The 19,900-nt window shown below is 38.7% G+C and overlaps 2 protein-coding genes across 2 annotated transcripts; both read right to left on the bottom strand.

The window, feature by feature from the left end:
- Positions 1-640: 640 nt before the first annotated feature.
- On the bottom strand, positions 641-2,155 carry LOC143892565 (uncharacterized). Its single transcript, XM_077397283.1, has one exon. It carries the CDS (start codon positions 1,448-1,450, stop codon positions 860-862), a length of 591 nt encoding a protein of 196 aa, XP_077253398.1. The 5' UTR covers positions 1,451-2,155; the 3' UTR covers positions 641-859.
- A 1,200-nt stretch (positions 2,156-3,355) lies between these two features.
- LOC143892563 (putative potassium transporter 13) lies at positions 3,356-15,007 on the bottom strand. The gene is made up of 10 exons (XM_077397282.1): positions 14,704-15,007; positions 12,206-12,440; positions 11,861-12,109; positions 10,367-10,417; positions 10,033-10,092; positions 9,662-9,922; positions 9,514-9,566; positions 8,646-8,760; positions 5,173-5,427; positions 3,356-5,053 (listed from the first exon to the last, which is right to left on the bottom strand). Exons 1-10 carry the CDS (start codon positions 14,746-14,748, stop codon positions 4,080-4,082), a joined length of 2,298 nt encoding a protein of 765 aa, XP_077253397.1. The 5' UTR covers positions 14,749-15,007; the 3' UTR covers positions 3,356-4,079.
- Between the last annotated feature and the right edge of the window lie 4,893 nt (positions 15,008-19,900).

The following is a 19,900-nucleotide window of genomic DNA, read 5'->3' as shown; positions in this document are numbered from 1 at the left end:
TGGGATCGATCGAACCTGCGACACCTCAAGTTTGAGATACAAAGCCTCAACCATTGAGTGTTTGCACTTCTGCTACTACAGTGTAGCCTTTGCCCCCCAAAACTTTAAACCAATTTTAAAACTGATTCAAAAAATAAAAGGATGCCTCAATAAATGAGAACCACCTCCAAATGATACTGAGAACAAGTTCCATCATTTCGCACAGTAAATCTTAGATCTTTATGTGACACATCTGGCAATCAAACAACCATCTAGAATCATTAAAGACCTAAGAAGATTGATTATCCCTATATAAATTCGAAGAAATTAAAAATAGCATAAAGACTAAATTACAATCAAATAAACAGCAAACACCAGATCAACCTGTCACAAGACATTCTACATGTATTTCTTCAAGACAATCTCAAACCCATAATAAATGTAAAAGAAACCCTGGGAAAATTGCATCTCTACTGGATTGATAACAGATCAACCTGTCACAAAACATTCTACATGTATTTCTTCAAGACAATCTCAAACCCATATTAGGGATAAAAGAAACCCTGGGAAAATTGCATCTCTACTGGATTGATAATTGCAGAAAAACACAAGTAAATACAAAATAATTACCAGAAATAAAAGATAAAGAATAATACTTGGATATAATCAAATTTATTAATTTATTTCAGTGGCTACAAAAGCAGAACAAAAAATTCTGCATATCTTCCCTTTCAACCCTCTATCCTTCCCATATGTGGCAGAATCAAGAATATTCTGCCCCCCAAAGCACCCAAAATGTAGTAAAAAAATACTAACAAGATAAGAAGGAAATAAAAGAAAGGAAAGCTCATTCGAAGAGTTTCCTTTCTCTTTTAAGATCCTAATTACATAACACAACCCTTGTAAGACCCAAGACTAGGCAAGAAGCAGCGACAAAAAAGAGCGTAACAAAATCCCTCGCCGACCATTGCTTCACAACCTTGTCCCCAACCCTCAAACTCTTCGCCCTCCTCAAAGCATCAACCTCCTTCAAAAGATCAAATTCCACCCCTTTCTTCTTTAATTCCTCAACACATTTCAAAAGAAGATTCCCATCTTCCTTCTCTCTATCCAAAAGCTTCTCCATATGACTCTCAACATCAGTCTTGTATCGGATTGCCCAAATGATCAATAAGGAAAAGACTAGTGAGCAAAGGGAAGGGATCCAAGATCGCCCGCATGAGGTTTGTGGGTTGCTAGAGGCGGCGCTATAGAGAAGGAGAAGAATAGTTGTGTGAAAGATGAAGAAAAAGCAGTAGAGTTGGGTAATCTCTTTGCGGGTTGCGTCGATTTGGGTTTCTTTGAGGGCGATTCTTCGGAAGATGAGTTCTTCTTCCTTGAGCCATTGCTTGAGGAGGAGTTTGTGGGTCGGGCTTTCCGCGATTTGGCGGAGAGGGTGAGGGGCTCTGGGTACTTTTGGAGGGCACATCATTACTAAGTTTTGGAAAGGATGGATTTTGCTAGAGATTTAGGCAAATTGTAAGGAGAGAATGAGAGGAAAAGAAAATGGTGGAAAGTGATGGGGAGAGAGAAGAGGGGAAAGATTTCATTTAGGTGTATGCTTCCAACGGTCAAATTTCTTTAAATATGTAACGGTGGATTTGGGGAGTTTGAAAGAAAGATGCCAAGAAATCCGCTGTGGATGCTCCACTGTCAACGGAGCGCATCCTATCGTTTACAAATTTCCAACGGTCGATTTTCTACCCATTACAATTTTATTCAGAAAATGCCCTTGTTTGCTATGGAAATTGTCTAATATAGCCCACCTATTGGTGGATATGACACGGGGCCATAACGGGAAAACTTGAGCGAGGTTATGATAGTCATTCAAATAGGTCTAATTAATGAGTTCGACAAAAGGAGAAAATGAAAATGTTATTGGTGGTCTCCTGATTTCAATTGCTTAACTGGATGGGAGGCCTACATTTATACCAATTGGTAAAATGATATACTCGCCCCCTTTTCTTCCCCGGCCACCCCCTTGTAGTGTAAAAAGAGTAGTCATAGATACACTTGAAGGGGTGGCCCAGGGAAGAAAAGGTGAGAATCTATCCCTTTCCACTAACTAGGACTTCATTATAGAAAGCCCCAAATAAAAACCCAAAAAAATGTAAAAAATTATAAAAAATAATTGTGGGAAATGATATTTACGCCCCTTTCATCACCAGGGACACCCATTTGCCAGTGTACTTTGCAATCAAAGCCACTGGATTTTTCTAACATAAAGTACATCAGCTCCCTTTTTACCATTGATACACTGCCGTTGGGTGTCCCTGGTGATCAAAAGGGGCGTAAATATCACTTCTCATAATTGTAGCCAAAACAGAAAATTTCTACTTACCAATGAGCTCAAAGTATGCTAATGATCATCACTTGGATTGGATACAAACTATCTCTACCCAGAGAGGGAGGGAGTGAGGGGCTTCTTTTCTTCTTCCCTATGATATAATTCTCTCATCTTTTTGAGAGATTTCAGACTTCTTTCCTATCATCTAATTCTCTTTTTTCTCTTAAATATCAATGGGGAGCTATTCCAATCTCATGGATGAAACATTTCAAGACCAAGACTAACGACAAAGAGGGTAATTTCTAGATGTGGAAAGACAAATGAAGTGGTGGAAGTTGGGTGGGCAAATTTTAATATTACTTGGAATTGACGATAAAATCACAATAATAAAAAGGTAAAAAGAAGTGTGGTAAAATACAAAAGCGATACAATCAATATGCAAGAAAAATGACCTTTCCGCTATATAGTCTCTTAATACATAGGAAATTCTGTAGTGCGACATTGGCAAAAATGGCGATGCATATGCACATACGAAAGAAAAAAAAGGATAGTTCCACACCATTCTATTTGTCTTTTCCTGAAAGTAGCTTCATTAAAGTGGTTCCGCCAATTTCTTCTGATGTAAATACAGAGAACATAGAAAGCCCCACTCTCCTTAGAATACAAGAGGTGTGAAAAAACAAACAAAAACAAAGAGCCCCAAAGCAAGAAACTTCATTCAGAACCGCTTATCACACCAAAATTGTGAACGCCAGCACTCTTTACAAGTTACCAACTACTTCACTTTATCTTAGTTTCTTTTACGAGAAAACGGTTTCGCACACGTGTAGATAAGTTATCTACACACTAGCTTAAAATATAGTGGAGGGCATATGGTTTGGGTGATCCAAACCATTCATTTGATTGGCCCTCACATAGATAGGGTGTCTATAAAAAAATCAGTTCCATAGGATCATCCCAACCCTACGATTTGTGGAGGTAAAATGGAGGTGTATAAACCTTCACAAATCTGTCCATTTTTTGCTCTCATTTAGGCAGCCGATTTCCATAGCAGTAGAAAAATATATATATGATATTGGACCTTGGGCAATTCTAGGTCGATTCCAACAAGGGAAAATTGCAATTCTTTTACATAAAGCAATACATATAACGAAAAGAAAATGGTTTGATTGTATCTTACATAAAGCAATATAAGTTTCTTATCATCTCTTATCCCCTAGTGTGAAGTTTAGCCCGTTTACATCAGGGATGATCCACTTTCACTTCGAACCAAGCTCTCTCTCAATCTCTCCCCGGATAGCAAAAGACCATTATCATGCTACTTTCTCAATAATTTCCAACATATCCCACAATTATCTTACTCTTTCATGCTATTACACCCCTCATTTTCAAAAGGGAAATGATATCAGCACAACCATATTTTGATATTCTCGCTAACCCATCTTGTCTTTTATGTTTAAAGAGCGGTCCATATTTTGATATTTTCACTAACCCATCTTGTCTTTTATGTTTAAAGAGCGGTCAAAAGGTTATTAAATTTCCCAAAAAAGCTCTCCCGAGCCAATTAAAGAAGAAAAGACAGCTAGGTTTGTGCAAATATCAAATTAAGGTTGTGCTGATAACATTTCCCGTTCAAAAAATCAATTTCCAGGGGCATATTTGTCATTTTCTCCCAATAGACCTGATATCAGTTATGTTAACTTCCATTCCTCTTCAGGGCTGAAGCAACTAGACTAGAATCACATTTGCCAAATACTGCCATACGTTAGTGTAATCACACATGGTAAACCATACCAACCTCCATCAGTGAAGAATGTGGAAGGCCAAGAGCAACGGCCGGACTCCGGCAATTCCGCCGCAAAAGCCCATAGACAAAGTCAATTGCAAACTTCTTCACAAAAGAAGACCGTTCACTCGCCACAACACACGTGTGCCCCATCATGTACACCACCCCAGCCTCCCTCGCCTCCACCAATTCCTTCACCTCCTCTCTCACTCCCACATCTCGAAACATCACTTTCTTCTTCTTCCGGCCAACTTCGGCACCATTTTCCGGCCGCGCCACAGCGTCCACCACCAGACCCGACGGATTTCCAATCACAGCCATCTGTCCATGGACTCTGCTTACCCCCTCCTCACCTTCACGTTGCAAGAACTCAGCCACCTTCATAATAAGCTGGTTTTCAAAATCATAAGAGTCCCTACGTGCGTCCTTGTACCCGTACCTCACAATGCACCGGAAAAGTCGAAACTCCGGCGGGCCGATCCGGCCAATGAGGAATCGCTCGCCAGAGGGGACTTTAGGGACTGTTAGAGACTGTAAGGAGACAAAGATGAGGATGCGGTGGAAGGCTGGGAAGTTGGTAACAAAGTGGGCAAACATTGGGGGGATTCCAGAAACCATGTTAGAATAGACGAGTCCAATCCCGTTGATTCGGACTATACCCAAGCTTGGACCGAGGGTTAGGAGTCTCTCTATGCAAACTTTGTTCTGTAATTCAAATTCTTGTTTTCTGGATGTTCCATAGTGCCATAGAGACATCACAGACAGGACAATTAGAGAGAGAAGTAGAGGGAGCCAACCTCCTTTCGGCACTTTGGTAAGGCATGCAGTGAAGAAGAGGAGCTCTATGGATCCAAAAATGGTGACGAACAAGAACGCTGTTAGGACAGATCGATTCCAAACAGTAACAATGATAAGAAGCATCAAACATGTGGTAACGAACATTACGGTGATCACTGCAAGGCCTGGAGAAAAGAATATCGGTGTGGCATTAGATCAGAGGAAACTCAAAGAAACCGAGTCAAAAAGCCAAGCAGAAATAGAAGGAATATTTTCAGATGAAGAGAAGTAGAGAAGCATGTACCATATGCATTTCCGATCATGTCTGTGTTTCTAAAGCCAATAACAACCGCAAGACACGAGACCATCAACATCCAGTTCACTTCTGGTATATATATCTGTCCATGTATTTGGCTGGACGTGTGTATTATCTTCACACGAGGGAAACACCTCAGTGCCCTGCACTGACTGATAATGGAGAAGGTGGCAGAAATAATCGCTTGACTCGCCACGACAGTTGCTAGTGTTGCAATAATAAATACTGGCCAGAAGATAACCTCTGGATGGAGGGAAAATGAAAAAAAGAATATGAGATTAAATATATGTATGAAATTATGCAGTAGCAAAAATAACTGGTTTTATCCATGTGATTGATGGATTTCAACCAGTAAGCAGCAGTAGTGAGTCATAAACATAAGGCACCATTAAGAAAACCTCCCCAGATCTTAACTAAAAACTGCGGATAGATATGCAATCCTATTTTTCAATTCAAATGATTTTTATCATTAAAAAAATGCAATCATACAAAGTAAGAGCTAAAATGAAGAAAGTACCATCTATGCTGAAAAAACTCATAATTCAAATTTTCCACAAGTGTTCCACTTCTTGTTTACAAAGCTACATTTGTACCTCCAGTTCCTAAATCATAGCACCCAAAGTCAGGCAGAAGCCTGTGAAAGCATGGGTGTTTCTACCCAATTAGAAAAGATGGTGATAACTGTATAGCAGCCTTTGAGAACAAGTAAAAACAGAATATAGAAAGGCTTAGACAATAGGCAAACGATCGCTGATGGATAAGACAGCAAACTCAATTCCTTCTTTTTCCATCCATGGGACCCCCATCAGACCGATTTTAAGTTGGCCGAGGTCCCACAATATTCTTCCATTTTCATTAGAAGAGAACATGGAGACTACTGTCTACCTGATCCTCCATCTCCCTGTTCTCGCTGCGAGCGCCGAAAAACTTCTTTGGCAAGTACTGCTTCGTCGGATAAAAAAGGGAATGGAATGGAGGCTCTAGAATTTTCCTCCAACATTCAGAGGTCCTTGCTAAACTTCCTTCACAAACTAATAGAGAACCCAACGATCTGGCACCTTCAATCGGGATATGGCGCTCAGAAATGCCCAATCAGAGGATACGATTTGAGCACACGTCAAATAGAGAACCCAACAATATGATACCTTCAATCAGACAGTGGCTCTCAGAAATACCCAATCAGAGGATAAGATTCGAGCTCGGGCATACTCCACACAGTCATCAGCTTCCTCATGCACGATACCTCTAGAACTTGGCCAAATAATTTCCCCAGAAATTGCAGAGTGGACTTAGCACAGTCGTGGGGTGGAATGCCGCAAAAATTCACCCAGATCGCCCTAGCTCCTGTATTTAGACTGTATTTCAGGAGTATGATCCTCATGTGTGTCTCCAGAAGCATAACCACCGATTCTACTAAACCTTTGAGCCTTAGTTTTCGACTGGAAATAGAAAAGAATCATGCTATTACTAATTTTCATATGTAAGAAGGCAAAGACATGTTTCATTTTCAGAGACCGTTGTTACTAGGAATGCAACTCAAGTCAATTTTCGAGAATTTTGGTTGAATTTTTACCAAGGTTGCCAGATCGGGAATCGAAAGCGGGAGTCGAAACAGGAATCAAAAGCGGGAATCGAAGGCTCCTAGGGAAAAATCCTACTCAAGGTTGTCAGAGCGGGAATCGAAGCGGGAATCGAAACGGGAATCGAAGCGGGAATCAAAGGCTCCCAGGGAAGAATCCTGCTTCCTTGATTTTTACCATAAAATCAGTCGGGTTCAGGTTGATTCCAATTCATTTTTTAGTAAAAGCTCAACCAGACCCGATCCAAACTGCACCCCTAGTTCTCACTGGTCCGTTCAGGCTCATTGATTCTTCTGAGACCGAGGCTTGTGCCCTTCACAGGGTCTTCCTCAACCAGCAGGAGGAAAGTTTGGAGGTAGAAAGCGACTCCTCTAACTCTAACACTGTCTTGGTCCAAGGTGGCTAGTGATTGACCGTGGAGATTAGCCAACTTCATTGATGAGACCAAGTTCTTGTATTTGCATAGGGTTATTTCTTTCATGCTTAGTCCATAAGAAGTGCTAATGATTTGGCCATTCGTTAGGCGAAATCAGGTGCTTCTCACAAATTGTTGATTTTGGGGCATTCTTTGCCTCCTTATGTGCACTTGTAATCTATTCCTAAATAATCCATGTTATATATTATAAAAATGTATATGTTCCGTTTTCTCCCTGCCCATTGCTGGATTTCCTCCATCTTCCACTTGATCTCCTTCATTCCCCCAATCAAACAAGATTTCATGCTTAGTCGATAAGAAGTGCTAATGATTTGGCCAGTTGCCGAAAATATTGGCTTCAACCTGAATTTGGTTGGGACTAGCATTGCAATAGGCATACCAATGATGATCCCTTCCCTCAGTTTGAAAGCACACAGGCAGCACTCCGACCTCCTTTTGAAGCTATGATACTTGCACAATGAGCACTTCCAGCCCCTCTGTGGAGGAACAAGATTCTGCTCCCCTTGGGATTTCTCATTTTGCTTCTGATTTGATATTCTCATTTCCCCTCTTTGTCCTTCATTTTCCACTGCAGTGATTTCTTCATCTCTCCGACAACGTGTTCTCCGGAACTCCTCACTCCAGCCCTCAAATATTAGATCATGAATCTGCAATCATAGTCAAATATTTGTACCATTTATTCCCAACATTACTGTTAAAGTATAAAAGATAAATAATGCCTTTCTTCAACAGCTTAAGCTTTTGGAGTAGTTGGTAGTTTCACATGGTATCAAAGCCAAAGGTCTCGAGTTCAAACCTCCCAGATAGCAAAAATCCACATGCGATGGTCGGCCCAAAGTGGGACCACATGTGCCACGTGTTTGCCAAGTGAGCCACACGTGCGGGGGAGGAGTTAAAGTATAAAAGATAAATAACGCCTTTCTTCAACAGCTTAAGCTTTTGGAGTAGTTGGTAGTTTCACAATTACATCCACAGATTAGGTTTACAAACTTAAGACATTATCCATGCTAAATCTGTTTAGTTTTCTCTGGTGCTTGGTAGCAAGCTAAAGTGATCCTATGAATATGAGATGTACTCTAATCTGGGTACTCGACATTTTTCTTGATGGGTCTGTCATAGGAGCAGATGCCAGAGAGGCTGTTATATGAGATAACAGAAGGCAGGGGTCTTCCACCTCTCTTAAGTGTGTCTGAGGAAGGTTTCCCTCCAATTTGGACGTATATGCAATGCGAAGACTAAAATGCTTGGTATATGCAATCCAAAGACTAAAATGCTTCTTGTGGGTATTATACCTATATAAATAGGGGCCTTTGTCTTCATTCAAGTATGCATGAGATAAAGTCGTCACGCGCGCGCCCATTCATCCACTTCCAAACTAACTAAATACAGACAACTTGAGCATCACTTTATTCATCTTAAGTATGGACATAAATGTAAATTCTTACCTGGAATGGCTTTGTAGAAGCTTCTCTGAATGTCTGTTTTGTGTTTTGAGAGATAAGCAGCTTCACCCATGTAGGCCAGAACCAAACAGGGATAAACAAATGCTGTAAATGCTATCTGCCATAAAAAAAACATGTTATAAGCACATATTCATCAAGATCATCTAGAGTTTACTGAGTTGACCGCCCCTGTATATATAATGCTGTTGAAGATAGAGTCCATCCACTGATTTTCAATGACCAGTAGCCACGTGCAGTGGGATCATTAAGAAGAAGAAAAAGAAGAAGAAGAAGAAGAAGCCACATGCAGTAGTAAATTGGAATCATGTCCATGACGCATGACCCATTTCCATTGTGACAGTCATCCCCAAGCCCCAATTGCAAATGCACGATGGTTGCATTTGGCAAAGGGGTCTATGTCATTTTTGGAAAAGAAATGGGTTATAATTGAATCATCAGAGAAAATATTATCACCTTATAAACTTCATATTACTTCTGTTCCATCTTTATACACAAAATATATGAGTTTTTTTTATAGCTAATCTACCAAATATTACCTCTGGGAATAAATGAAGTGTTGACTATGCATGTGTGGTAAAAATATTATAAATAGAAGCATACAATGTTCATATCCTGGAGACGAATGGAAATAGCAGTGACCAACATCCAAATTATTATAACGAATCAGAGTGTTAGCCCATGATGTAAATGCAGCAACATGGACAGCTTTTTAAAAGCAGGATCAATTTTTATTTTTATTTTCCAAAAAAATTTAAAACCCTCAGCACCAACAGCTCAACGTATTTTCACTATTTTCTTGTTATGTATAAACCCTAGTCATATGAAATTTCTAACAAAGAAGTAACCTCACCCTGATAGAAAGCTGCGAGAAGTGCCCAAGATCAGCAAACATGGCCTCCGCACCTAAACAAATGCAAACACATTATAAGCCTTGATTAAAAAAGGTGAGAGATTCAATAAAATAGACAAGAATTTCAAGGGGGAGAAAATTAACGGACCTGTAATACACAGAACAATGCCTCCAAGTGATCGCCATCCATCTTTTCCAGCCTTTCTAAAAAATTTATATATATAATACGGCGACAAAGCCTTAACAACACTAGGGTTCCAAAAAATTGTGTTGTAAATGCCCATCCCGCTGATGCAGAGAAGCCAAGCAATCAAGATTGGAGCAAAAAGAAAGCCAACCCTGTGTGTACCATAGTGCTGAAGAGCAAACAACCCCACTAAGATAACACAGGCAATGGATACCGTGTAGTCTGCGTGTATAAAAATAATTTAATAATAAGAATGAAAAAGTAACACAAGTGCAAAACTTTTAAGCAAAACTACAAGATTGGAGCAAAGAGAAAGCCAACCCTGTGTGTACCATAGTGCTGAAGAGCAAACAACCCCACTAAGATAACACAGGCAATGGATACCGTGTAGTCTGCGTGTATAAAAATAATTTAATAAGTGCAAAACTTTTAAGCAAAACTACAAAAAAACCGATTTGGTTATTTTCGAATTTGCGCAAAGAAATTCAATTTAGAATCACAAAAGAAATCCCTGACAAAAAATGTTCGAGGAAATTTGATCACGTCACACTATAAGCACCCCTTACTATTTTATAAATTTTGACTGGTTATTCCCAAAATGAGAGGGTCTACGTAGATTGTCATTTCTGTCGTTCTGAAGAAATATCAATTGCAGGGTTTACTCACTCTCATGTAGATGGGGGATCTTGATTTTGACACCAGAAACTGCAGATAGCACTGAAAAATCCCAACAATGAAAATATCAGAAAATGAGTCATAGTTGCAGTAGGCAGCGTTCTGTTCATAGAATATTCATATAATAACATGACTTCTATTACAGTGAAGCAATGATAATAAGTGCATGATATTTTTAAAATAGCCCAGTCAATCAAGGCCCATTCAAATAGTTTCAGATGAGTACTAAATTCTGTAAACTTTACGACATAGCCAAAACGAACTTTAAGGATAAAAGGGGATGAAACATAAGTAGTCCTCAGTTCAAACTGTTAAAACTATTATCTAAAATGCTAACCTGTCAGTCACTTACTACTGCAAATGTGGCACATGTTCCGTATGACTCAAATTGAACAATTCAGCATATAATGGGAATTGCCTGTCGGCTAAACCTAACCCTCTGATCAATGGCTTTTTACCCAGTAAAATGTGGACGATAGCCCACTTTTACTTTTATATTCAACCATCCTTTTGCAAGCAACCAGTCAAATCATTATAATCATCTGATAGTTCCAGGTGATCGCACACCTAGAGCTACCTTTGATTGGTGGGTCCAGGTTGCCTGCACTTGTACTGTGAAAGCTCCTTTTACTTTCTCATAATATCATCTATTAATCTATTATCTATACCAAACATGTTTATTTCCTTTGTCATTCGTTTTTACACCTCATGCATACGATGGGTGGAGCCCACCATTTTACACCTTATTTTTTGAGATGGTAGGGCCCACCATCTCCAGCCAAACCTATGCATATGGTGGAGCCCACGTTTTACATAGGGTGGAGCCCAACATTTAACACCATGTTTTGATAGGGTATGTCCCACCAACTCCACTCAAACTCGTGCATTGGGTGGGGCTCACCATTGTACCTCATATTTTGATTGAATGGGTCCCACGATGTCCACCCAAGCCTATGCATAGGGTAGGGCCCATTATTTTACACCCATGCATACCATGGGTGGATGGGCCAAGAATATCAGTTCTCATATAAAGGGTTGGGCCTGTAGCCTAATGGCCGAGGCCTTGCACCTCAACATTGATGGCATAGGTTCTATCCCAGCTTGCCTACCAAAAAAAATTAAAAATAAATTAAAAAATTACAGTCAAGATGCACAAGTTATTCTAAAGTATTGTTTCTTAAAATTAAGCAAAATACAACTCTCTGAATTTTCCTTTTATGATCATCACCATAGAAATGCATCACACCCGGTCACTAAGTGTAGCATCGGGAATGTTGTACTACAATGCCCAGTTTCGAGGCAACGTACCAAAATAATCATGATTTTCACTAATCAGAGCTCACAAATAATAACAATAAAAAACTATAATAACAAGACAACGTCCTTGTTAATTCTTGTGCCAAAACTCAGAAGATCCTAGAATTTGTTGGTGTGAAACTCACAAGCATAGTCGAATTATTATTTTTTTATCATAAGAAGCCATACCTGACATTGCTGGGGTCAGTACTCCATCACCAATAACCATACTCGTCCCCAGAAGTACAACTAAAAACAGTATAATGCGAGAACTACGATGCTTCTCGAAAAACTCCTTTATCAGCGAACTAATCTTTGTTTCCTTAATGGAAGTTCCTGAGTTATAAGTAGAAAGCTGCTCATGTGCAGCATGAGCTGTGTTCAACAGGCTCATTTTTGAATGTCGGCAAAGTATTGAATATAAAGCAAAAGTTCCACCTAGAAAGATTAGGCTATGTTAGCTGCAGGAAGAAGTCAGTCCACATTACAAAAGAAACAGAAATCCAACTCCTGTAAGAGATTTCCTGGGAGCACCTTCTCCATTGTCATCTGCTCCTAATACAAGTATAATGTACTTGCAGAGAGGGATGAGAGTCAAAGTCCAGAAAACCAGAGAAAGTACCCCAAGGATGATATCATCATCCTCCTCGTGAAGCTGCAACCTTCCAGAGAAGGTGCTCTTGAAAACATAGATGGGGGAAGTGCTCAGGTCACCATACACGACTCCAAGGCTTTGGTAGGCCAGACAGAGAGTTGTCCTGTATGCTTTCTGCCAAGGGCACCAAACATGGGAGAGTTGCATGCATTACAAACTGAATTGGTAAAAATATCAAAAAACAAAATCAGGGGAAGAAAAATAACATGATGGAAGAAGTCAATGAATCATATCTTAGCACTGTGCCATATTAAAAACATGCTAAAATCCCACCAAATGAGTTTTTAAAACTTGTAAAATAGGAAAACTATCTAAAAAGTCCAAAAACAAAACTGCATCTATAAAACTTTAAGTCAAATAGGAAAACTATCTATATGGACCAAAAACATAACTGTATGAATGATTCAACCTGTTAAATATCGCTTCCAAATACCATCCAACTCTCTCAAGTGCATCCAGAGAATGAGTGGAATTTTTTTTTAAAAATAAATATAATAAAATAAAATAAATGTAGAGTTGGGAAACGAATGACGCGGAAAGGAATAATAAAATAATAAAAATAACAGCATTTCATAATTATAACACTTACTGAGGTCTACTGAAAGTTCAATCAACGCAAAGCAGTTGTCATATATGGAGAAATAAGAAGAACAACATGAAAATAACTCAAGTGGATAAAGAAAATCTAAAAACAAAAATCAGTAGAAGAGAAGAAAATAAGGCCTCAATCATATCAAATGACATGTGAGATGAAAAAAGTCACTGAAATGCAATCAGAGAAACTTCAATCAGAATAGAGAAACTCAGTAGAAGTGTAAGAGTATGAACTCTCAAGAACGTTGAGAAAAAGAAAAGAGTATTAGTCAGAAAAAAAAATGAAGGCTGGAAAAAGGAATGATACAACAACATAACTGTTCTGCAACTAAGAGAATTTATAGGTTCTATGAGGAATAAAATCAAAGCAACGCAAATTGTAATTAGTGGAAAAAAGAAATAAAATACATAAAGACCAAACAGCATGTCCGGCATAAGCAAATAAACCAAATCAAAATAAAACCAAACATAGAATCAATTTAAATTTTAAGCCTACAAAAAGAAAAGCAGCAAATCTTGCAAAAGAAATACTGAGAAAGCATTCAAATAAAAAGAACAAAAGAAACTATAATAATCAACTCTTGAGCACAAGAAACATCTGTAATGGATGGAATTGGATAGAGAACCTGTAAAACTAAGAGAATAGTTTACGAAAAAGGAAGTACAAGCATACACTCAAATAACATATAATTGAAAAAATACAATATAAATTGCAATCCGTCAAACACAGCCCAAAATAGGCCTAACAGAATTCAAAAGAAAAAAAAAAACCATTAAATATTATCTCAAGTAAAACCCATTCTATATAACTAACCATGATAAAATTGGAGATTTTCTATTAATCTTGTTTGAATGACAAAGAAGCTGATGAGTGTTTATATAAAACACTCAAGGGATAAACATAGAAAGATCTTGTGAAAAGAATGGAAATAACTAGATAGAGATTAACCTCACTTGAATAGCATCCTAATCAATCCTAGTTGCTTAATCTACCCTACCTGCCTAATCTACCATCTAAGTAATCCAACGATCAGATCTTCAAAGATCTGATATATTCTAACATGACCCCGCAAACTAATGTGGATTGAAAAATCGACATATGTTTGATATTACAATAAAATTCCCCAATTTGATTCACAATACTTAATATTGACAAACTCCCCCTTATATGATTCGCGATACACCTTAAAGAGACGAACATCAGTTATGAAGTCACAGAAGTAAAATCTTCTAAAGTTAATTAAAAAACTAAGCAAAAGAAAAAGATAAAAATTAAAATCCTTCCTAATTCACTCTGCGATCATTGGCAGTAGAAGAAATAGTGACAAATTACAGTCATTAAAAGAAAAAAAACAAGCAAAATGAAAAATTAAGATAGCTAATATTTAGGCAATTTTCCACTGATTTTTTTTTTTTACCTTACTACTAAAAAACAGTAAACAACAAGATTTGTTGCGAATCAGACAGTTCATCAAACAGAGTTAATAAGAAGAAAAAGTTTCAAAGATCACAAGAAAACGAGATTACGAGACAGTAGAAAACAAAAACATCAAATCGTTTGAAATTCACGAAAATAAGTGAATTTTTACTTGAAAGGTAATCAAATTAGAGGAATCTTTAGATGATGGTTAATGAAAGAAGATTAGAACAAATATTTTGAATAAATCTAACAAATTAAAGCAGTTATAGAGAACAAAATCCCTAGACAACTCTCCAACAAAGAAAGAACACATAATAACATCAAAAGGAAAGAGAAGCAAAAAGAAAGAAAATATAAACTCACCAAAGACTGGAAATCTCGCCATCGCGAACCAGATTCAAGATCCATTTCTCAAATCCCTAACCCTAACATTCAATTCGAATCTCGAGTTTTCTACTTCGTTAGAACTATAACTATACCAATTAGGCTAATATTTAGGCAATTCTTCACTGATTTTCTTACTCTAGAAGAATCCAGGCCAAAGATTCGACAAAAAAATCGGACGATTTTGAAATGTTTTTTGCTTCTGTGTAGTTTTTGGGAGTTACTGATCTTCTCGATCCAACCATTAATGGTAGCAAAGGAGAGAGAGAGCAGTTACGACGTGTCAAAGAAATAAAACGGGGAATTACTTGTAGGCGCCAAAAGGGATTTTATAATGTTTTTTCTATTTTTTTAATTGGGGAAATGATAAATGCGCCCCTTTTCATCACTTGGGACACCCGGCTACAGTGTATCTATGACTGAAAAGGGGCTGATTTTTTATTCAGAAATATCGAAACTAACCGTGGCGTGTACAGCGCCCATCAAATATACGACACGTGCGGCACGTGAACCGTATGATGGTACTCTCTTAGTCTCTTTATTTCGTTTTCGCCCCAAAATCAACCCATGAGGCTGCGCGGCACACGAACCTCGAGTTCGCACTAAACCGTAAGACGAGCTTCGTTGAAAAAAGGGCGATGATTTTTTCGCCCCACTATATGATGATGCGACCCACTGTTAACGTGATTTGACGTAAAAAAAGCGTTAAAGTCTCCCCACAATTCACGTTACAGAGGGGCGTATTATCCTACAGGGGCGAAAAAATCATTACCCAAAAATCCCTAAATTTGCTTTAATTCTTTTTTGGGATTTGCTAGGGACCATTGCAGGGGGCATTTCGTGACCGGGCTGTTGCATGAGAGAGCAGCCACACAAGCTCACCTTTCGTCTTATTTATTTATTCATCTGAGGTGCCTGATCTCCCATGCAACAGTCCGGCCGCGAAATGCTTTCTGCAATGGTCCCTAGCAAATCCCAATTCTGTTTTTTGTTTTTTACCATGTGCGTTTGGATTGCCTGAAACAAGAGGTGGTGTTCTGATTCAGCTCCTATCGTAAAGAAATTTTTATTGAATATTTTATTTTATTTTTATTTTATTTATAGGGAAATCAGAATTCTTGATGCCGACAATTCAATTGCAGCCTTAAATTAGTATTCTATTAACATTATGATTCTGTTCAACCTTAAGATAGATATACGACAGAGAGTGAGAGTGACGTAGCAGAAGCTCTAAAAGACGCACAAGTCGTGATGTGGTGATGTGGCTCTGATACCAATTTGATGCACATTGTCTGAAGTAAAAGCTTTATTTGCCAAATATGTTTTAATACTGGGAAAATAAAGGAGAATGGTGATGGGAATTAAGGGAAAGGCCGTGTCATCTAATGTTCTGATGGTTGATCCGTGGATCTGAGTTTATCCGATCATGAGTTTGAAGCTGTCGGCCTTTGATTTGCTAGATATGATCAATCAGATCCAGATCAATCTGGCTTTTGAACGGCTAAAATACGCATGCATCAATCTAAGTAGATTAGCATGTAAAACAGCTAGAGCATCCAAAGGTCACTAAAACCTACATAGGAAGAGGAAGGGATACGACTCTTGTAGTCTTGTGACCCAAAATAAGAGCCACAGCATGCCATGGCATGAAGCAAAGAAAATAACATATTGTTGATAATTACATTTACACCCCCTCTAGTTTCTGACACATCCACTTCCACCCCTATAGTTTAAAACATGACAAATACACCCTTGTAGTTTCAATTTGTTTAAGGTAGGCCCCCTAAGCTGAAGGTTCGTCCATAGATTGAAGGGTTAGGATGATCCGATGGAGCAGATTTTTTGGGCACACCCTATCTATGTCAGGACCCATCAAATGAACGCTTTGGATCATCCAAACAATGTGGGCCCACATTATTTGGATGATTTTTTGGTAGTGTTTGGATTCGGGTAGGGACCCACATTATTTGGATGATCCAAAGCGTTCATTTGATGGGTCCTGACATAGATATAGTGTGCCCAAAAAATCAGCTCCATCGGATCATCCTAACCCTTCAATCTATGGACGAACCTTCAGCTGAGGGGGCAAACCTTAAACAAATTGAAACTACAGGGGTGTATTTGTCACGTTTTAAACTATAGGGGTGGAAGTGGATGTGTCAGAAACTAGAGGGGGTGTAAATGTAATTATCCCAAAGTTAAAAGTGAAAACCCACGCACCCACTGTTACTGTATGTGAGTGTAATTTCTGCTTCTATGAGTTGAGTTGATTCAAGTGTTTGATTCAGCATTGTTTGATTGTAATTACAACATTGTTTGATTACAGCATTGTTTGATTCAAGTGTGATGTGAGTGTAATTACATCATTGTTTGATTCAAGTGTAATGTGAGTGTAATTTCTGCTTCTATGAGTTGAGTTGCCTTGCCAAACAAGAATTTTCCTTAAAAATTTGCGTCAACGTGAAAAAGCCCGACCCGACCCGAACCGACCCGAGATTTATCATGGGTAGGGCCGGGTTTGGGAATCGTGGGTTTTCCGAAAAAAAACCCGACCCGACCCGACCCGAGATATTGCTCGGGTAGGGTTGGGTTCTCCAAAACCCGACCCGCCCGACCCGAGTTGCAGCCCTAATGGAAACCAAACATGGCATATAAGCAACTCTTGATAAAAGACTAAGAAAGTATCTTGTCTGAGTCTACGACTTTATACTACATTCGAGTGAAAATAACACCTACTATTTCCAACCTTTATAGAAAACTATTGCTTCTTGTTTTCCGTTATAAATAAAATCTGTAAAAATTTACATCTCTAGAATCATATCCAAGCGCTTTCTATGTACATAAAATATTTCCCCAATCTCCTAATCCAACAACCAAGAGAACCAAGTTTATAAACTTAAAGAAAATCTTTTTTGAATATGTTAAAATTTTAACATCTCTTATTAATTTATTAATGGAAAATGATATGGAGACCGAGAGTACCACCTAGCAAGGCTGCAAGGGACCTGCAATGAGAATATGCCATGTGTGCACAAAAAAAATCTGCTCTTGTTGATTTTCCTAAATCTAAGGCTGGCACATGTCATTTGTGATATTGTGGCGAGAACCCATTTGTTCGGTCCCCTTTTCGGTGGTACTCTAAGGGCCTGTTGGGATGCCAAGAAGATTTTGATTTGGATTTCTCACATTTGCAGCCCATTTTGCATTGTGATTTGGATCCGGATCAAATCCTCTTCAGTAGGAAGTACCCCACTACCCTCTTCCCTCTCTCTCTCTCTCTCTCTCTCTCTCTCTCTCTCTCTCAACATGAGCTGGCGGATCTGATCATTTTGTATTCAAAACTCAATTCCAAATCCAAATACAAAATATGAGGTATCCAAACAGGCCCTTACGAGAATTGATATTTCCATCTCATTTCCAACATTTCCACCTCTTTCCCCAAAATGGAATTATTTTTAAGGAAGAGAAAAGAAGGTGGGCGGATATATCATTTCGTTACGTTGCATAGAAAACCTTTTCCCTCGTATACCGTACAGGCTTGAAACTTCTAGAGAGAGACCCTACAAGGTGACAAGGACCTTCTGTTGTCGATGAATGCTGCAAAGAAAATTGCGACTACGTCGCTTTGTCAAATTTGATATTTTTTTCTCTCTCTCTTTTGAACCACGAAAGCGCCATTGTCGTATTCAAAGCTCACGAAAATTTATCTTTTCCGTTTGGTTGCCGGAATTTTTTTGGTTCTTAGGATTTTTGTGGAACAAAAAACTTCCTGGGAGATTGGTTGTTGAACTGTTGGGAAGAAAAAAATTCTTCTGCAAGCTTATTTTTGGTTCCTGGGATTATTTGTGGTTCCTGGGAGTTTTTTTTTTTTTTTCTTCTTGGGGTTTCGTACAGGGTTATTTTGGTTCCTGGGATTATTTTGGGCCCACCAACCAAACGTGGGTTTCATGCAGAAATTCCACAGAAGTCCCAAGAATCAAAAAAATTCCGACAACCAAACGGCTTATGGCCGAATCTTATCTGCTTTGTTGTTGAAGAGGACAAAATGAATTAAGCCTCACTTGACTTCCGAAACGCGTGTCATTGGAAGATTTGGAAAGTAGATGCACGATCACGATTTTCACGTATATCCCGGGATTATGTTGGAAACATGATATAAGGACGGTGACTGTTATGCTATTTCCTAACAGCTCCTTTTTTGGGCCAAAGTGCCACGGGGGCAAATCAGATCCGTTGATCTACCTTACCAGCACAAGCCCAGCCCACTTTTGCTGGCCCCACATTGAACCGATGATCCCAGCCGCTTGATAAACCAAGCCATATTTAGGTTCAAACAAGAAATACGAAAATGTTAATTTTTATTGTAGTTGATCGCACTAGAGTCCAAAACAAATCGCCAAAAAAACTCGTTGTTAGGGTACCTGCTTCTTTCTTCTAAAACACATAATTGAGTGATGTGCTCTAATATAGGGGAGAGAATCTTGTTAAAGGCTTAAACGCACGTGGGGAGAAAAGGCGGAGAGAGGAGAGTGGACCCACACAAAAAAAGGTTCATTTGTAGGTTAGACCTCATTGTCTCACTGATTTCACCCTTCCTACATAAGGCCCCCTCATGCCCTGTTCAAAGAGGCATAATCAATTCGTAGGAAAGTGTGTAGCAAGAACATAGTATGAAAATCTCAGGTGCAACCTCAGGTTCATAGATTAGACTGTGACTCTAATAATCGGTTGCCATAATCTTAACCGAATAGAACCTAAGAGAATACACCAAACACATCGTGTCACTCTCCTTTTCCTCAACGGCTTTCAAAGTTTAAAGTCATATCACATGAACAAAAACATTAGAAAAAGGAGTGGATGAGATTTTATCAAGCAGTAATGAAAAGAAAATGGGTTTCTTCCAGATATTTCTGCATAGACTGCGGTTCAAATTTCACATCTGACTAACGGGCCTCACTTTTTAGTCATAAGAAGGCAAATTGGATCCCGACAACTCTTAAATATCCAGTCAAATTTGCTGCACGTTTTTGTCAGGGCCTGTACTTAAATTATACCATTTATACTTTCCCTTGGTTGGTATAACATTCAAAACTAGGTCGCTATCACTGACCAGTCAATCTCCAAGAATCTCTTCAGAGAAGCTGGAGAAGAATAGTCTGATATACGAGGTATGTTG

This window comes from Tasmannia lanceolata, unplaced genomic scaffold, assembly GCF_043159265.1.
Source record: "Tasmannia lanceolata isolate RefF3 unplaced genomic scaffold, GAP_Taslan_0.1 ptg000015l, whole genome shotgun sequence".
NCBI classification, from domain to species: Eukaryota; Viridiplantae; Streptophyta; class Magnoliopsida; order Canellales; family Winteraceae; genus Tasmannia; species Tasmannia lanceolata.
This window is presented reverse-complemented; position numbering and strand designations above follow the sequence as displayed.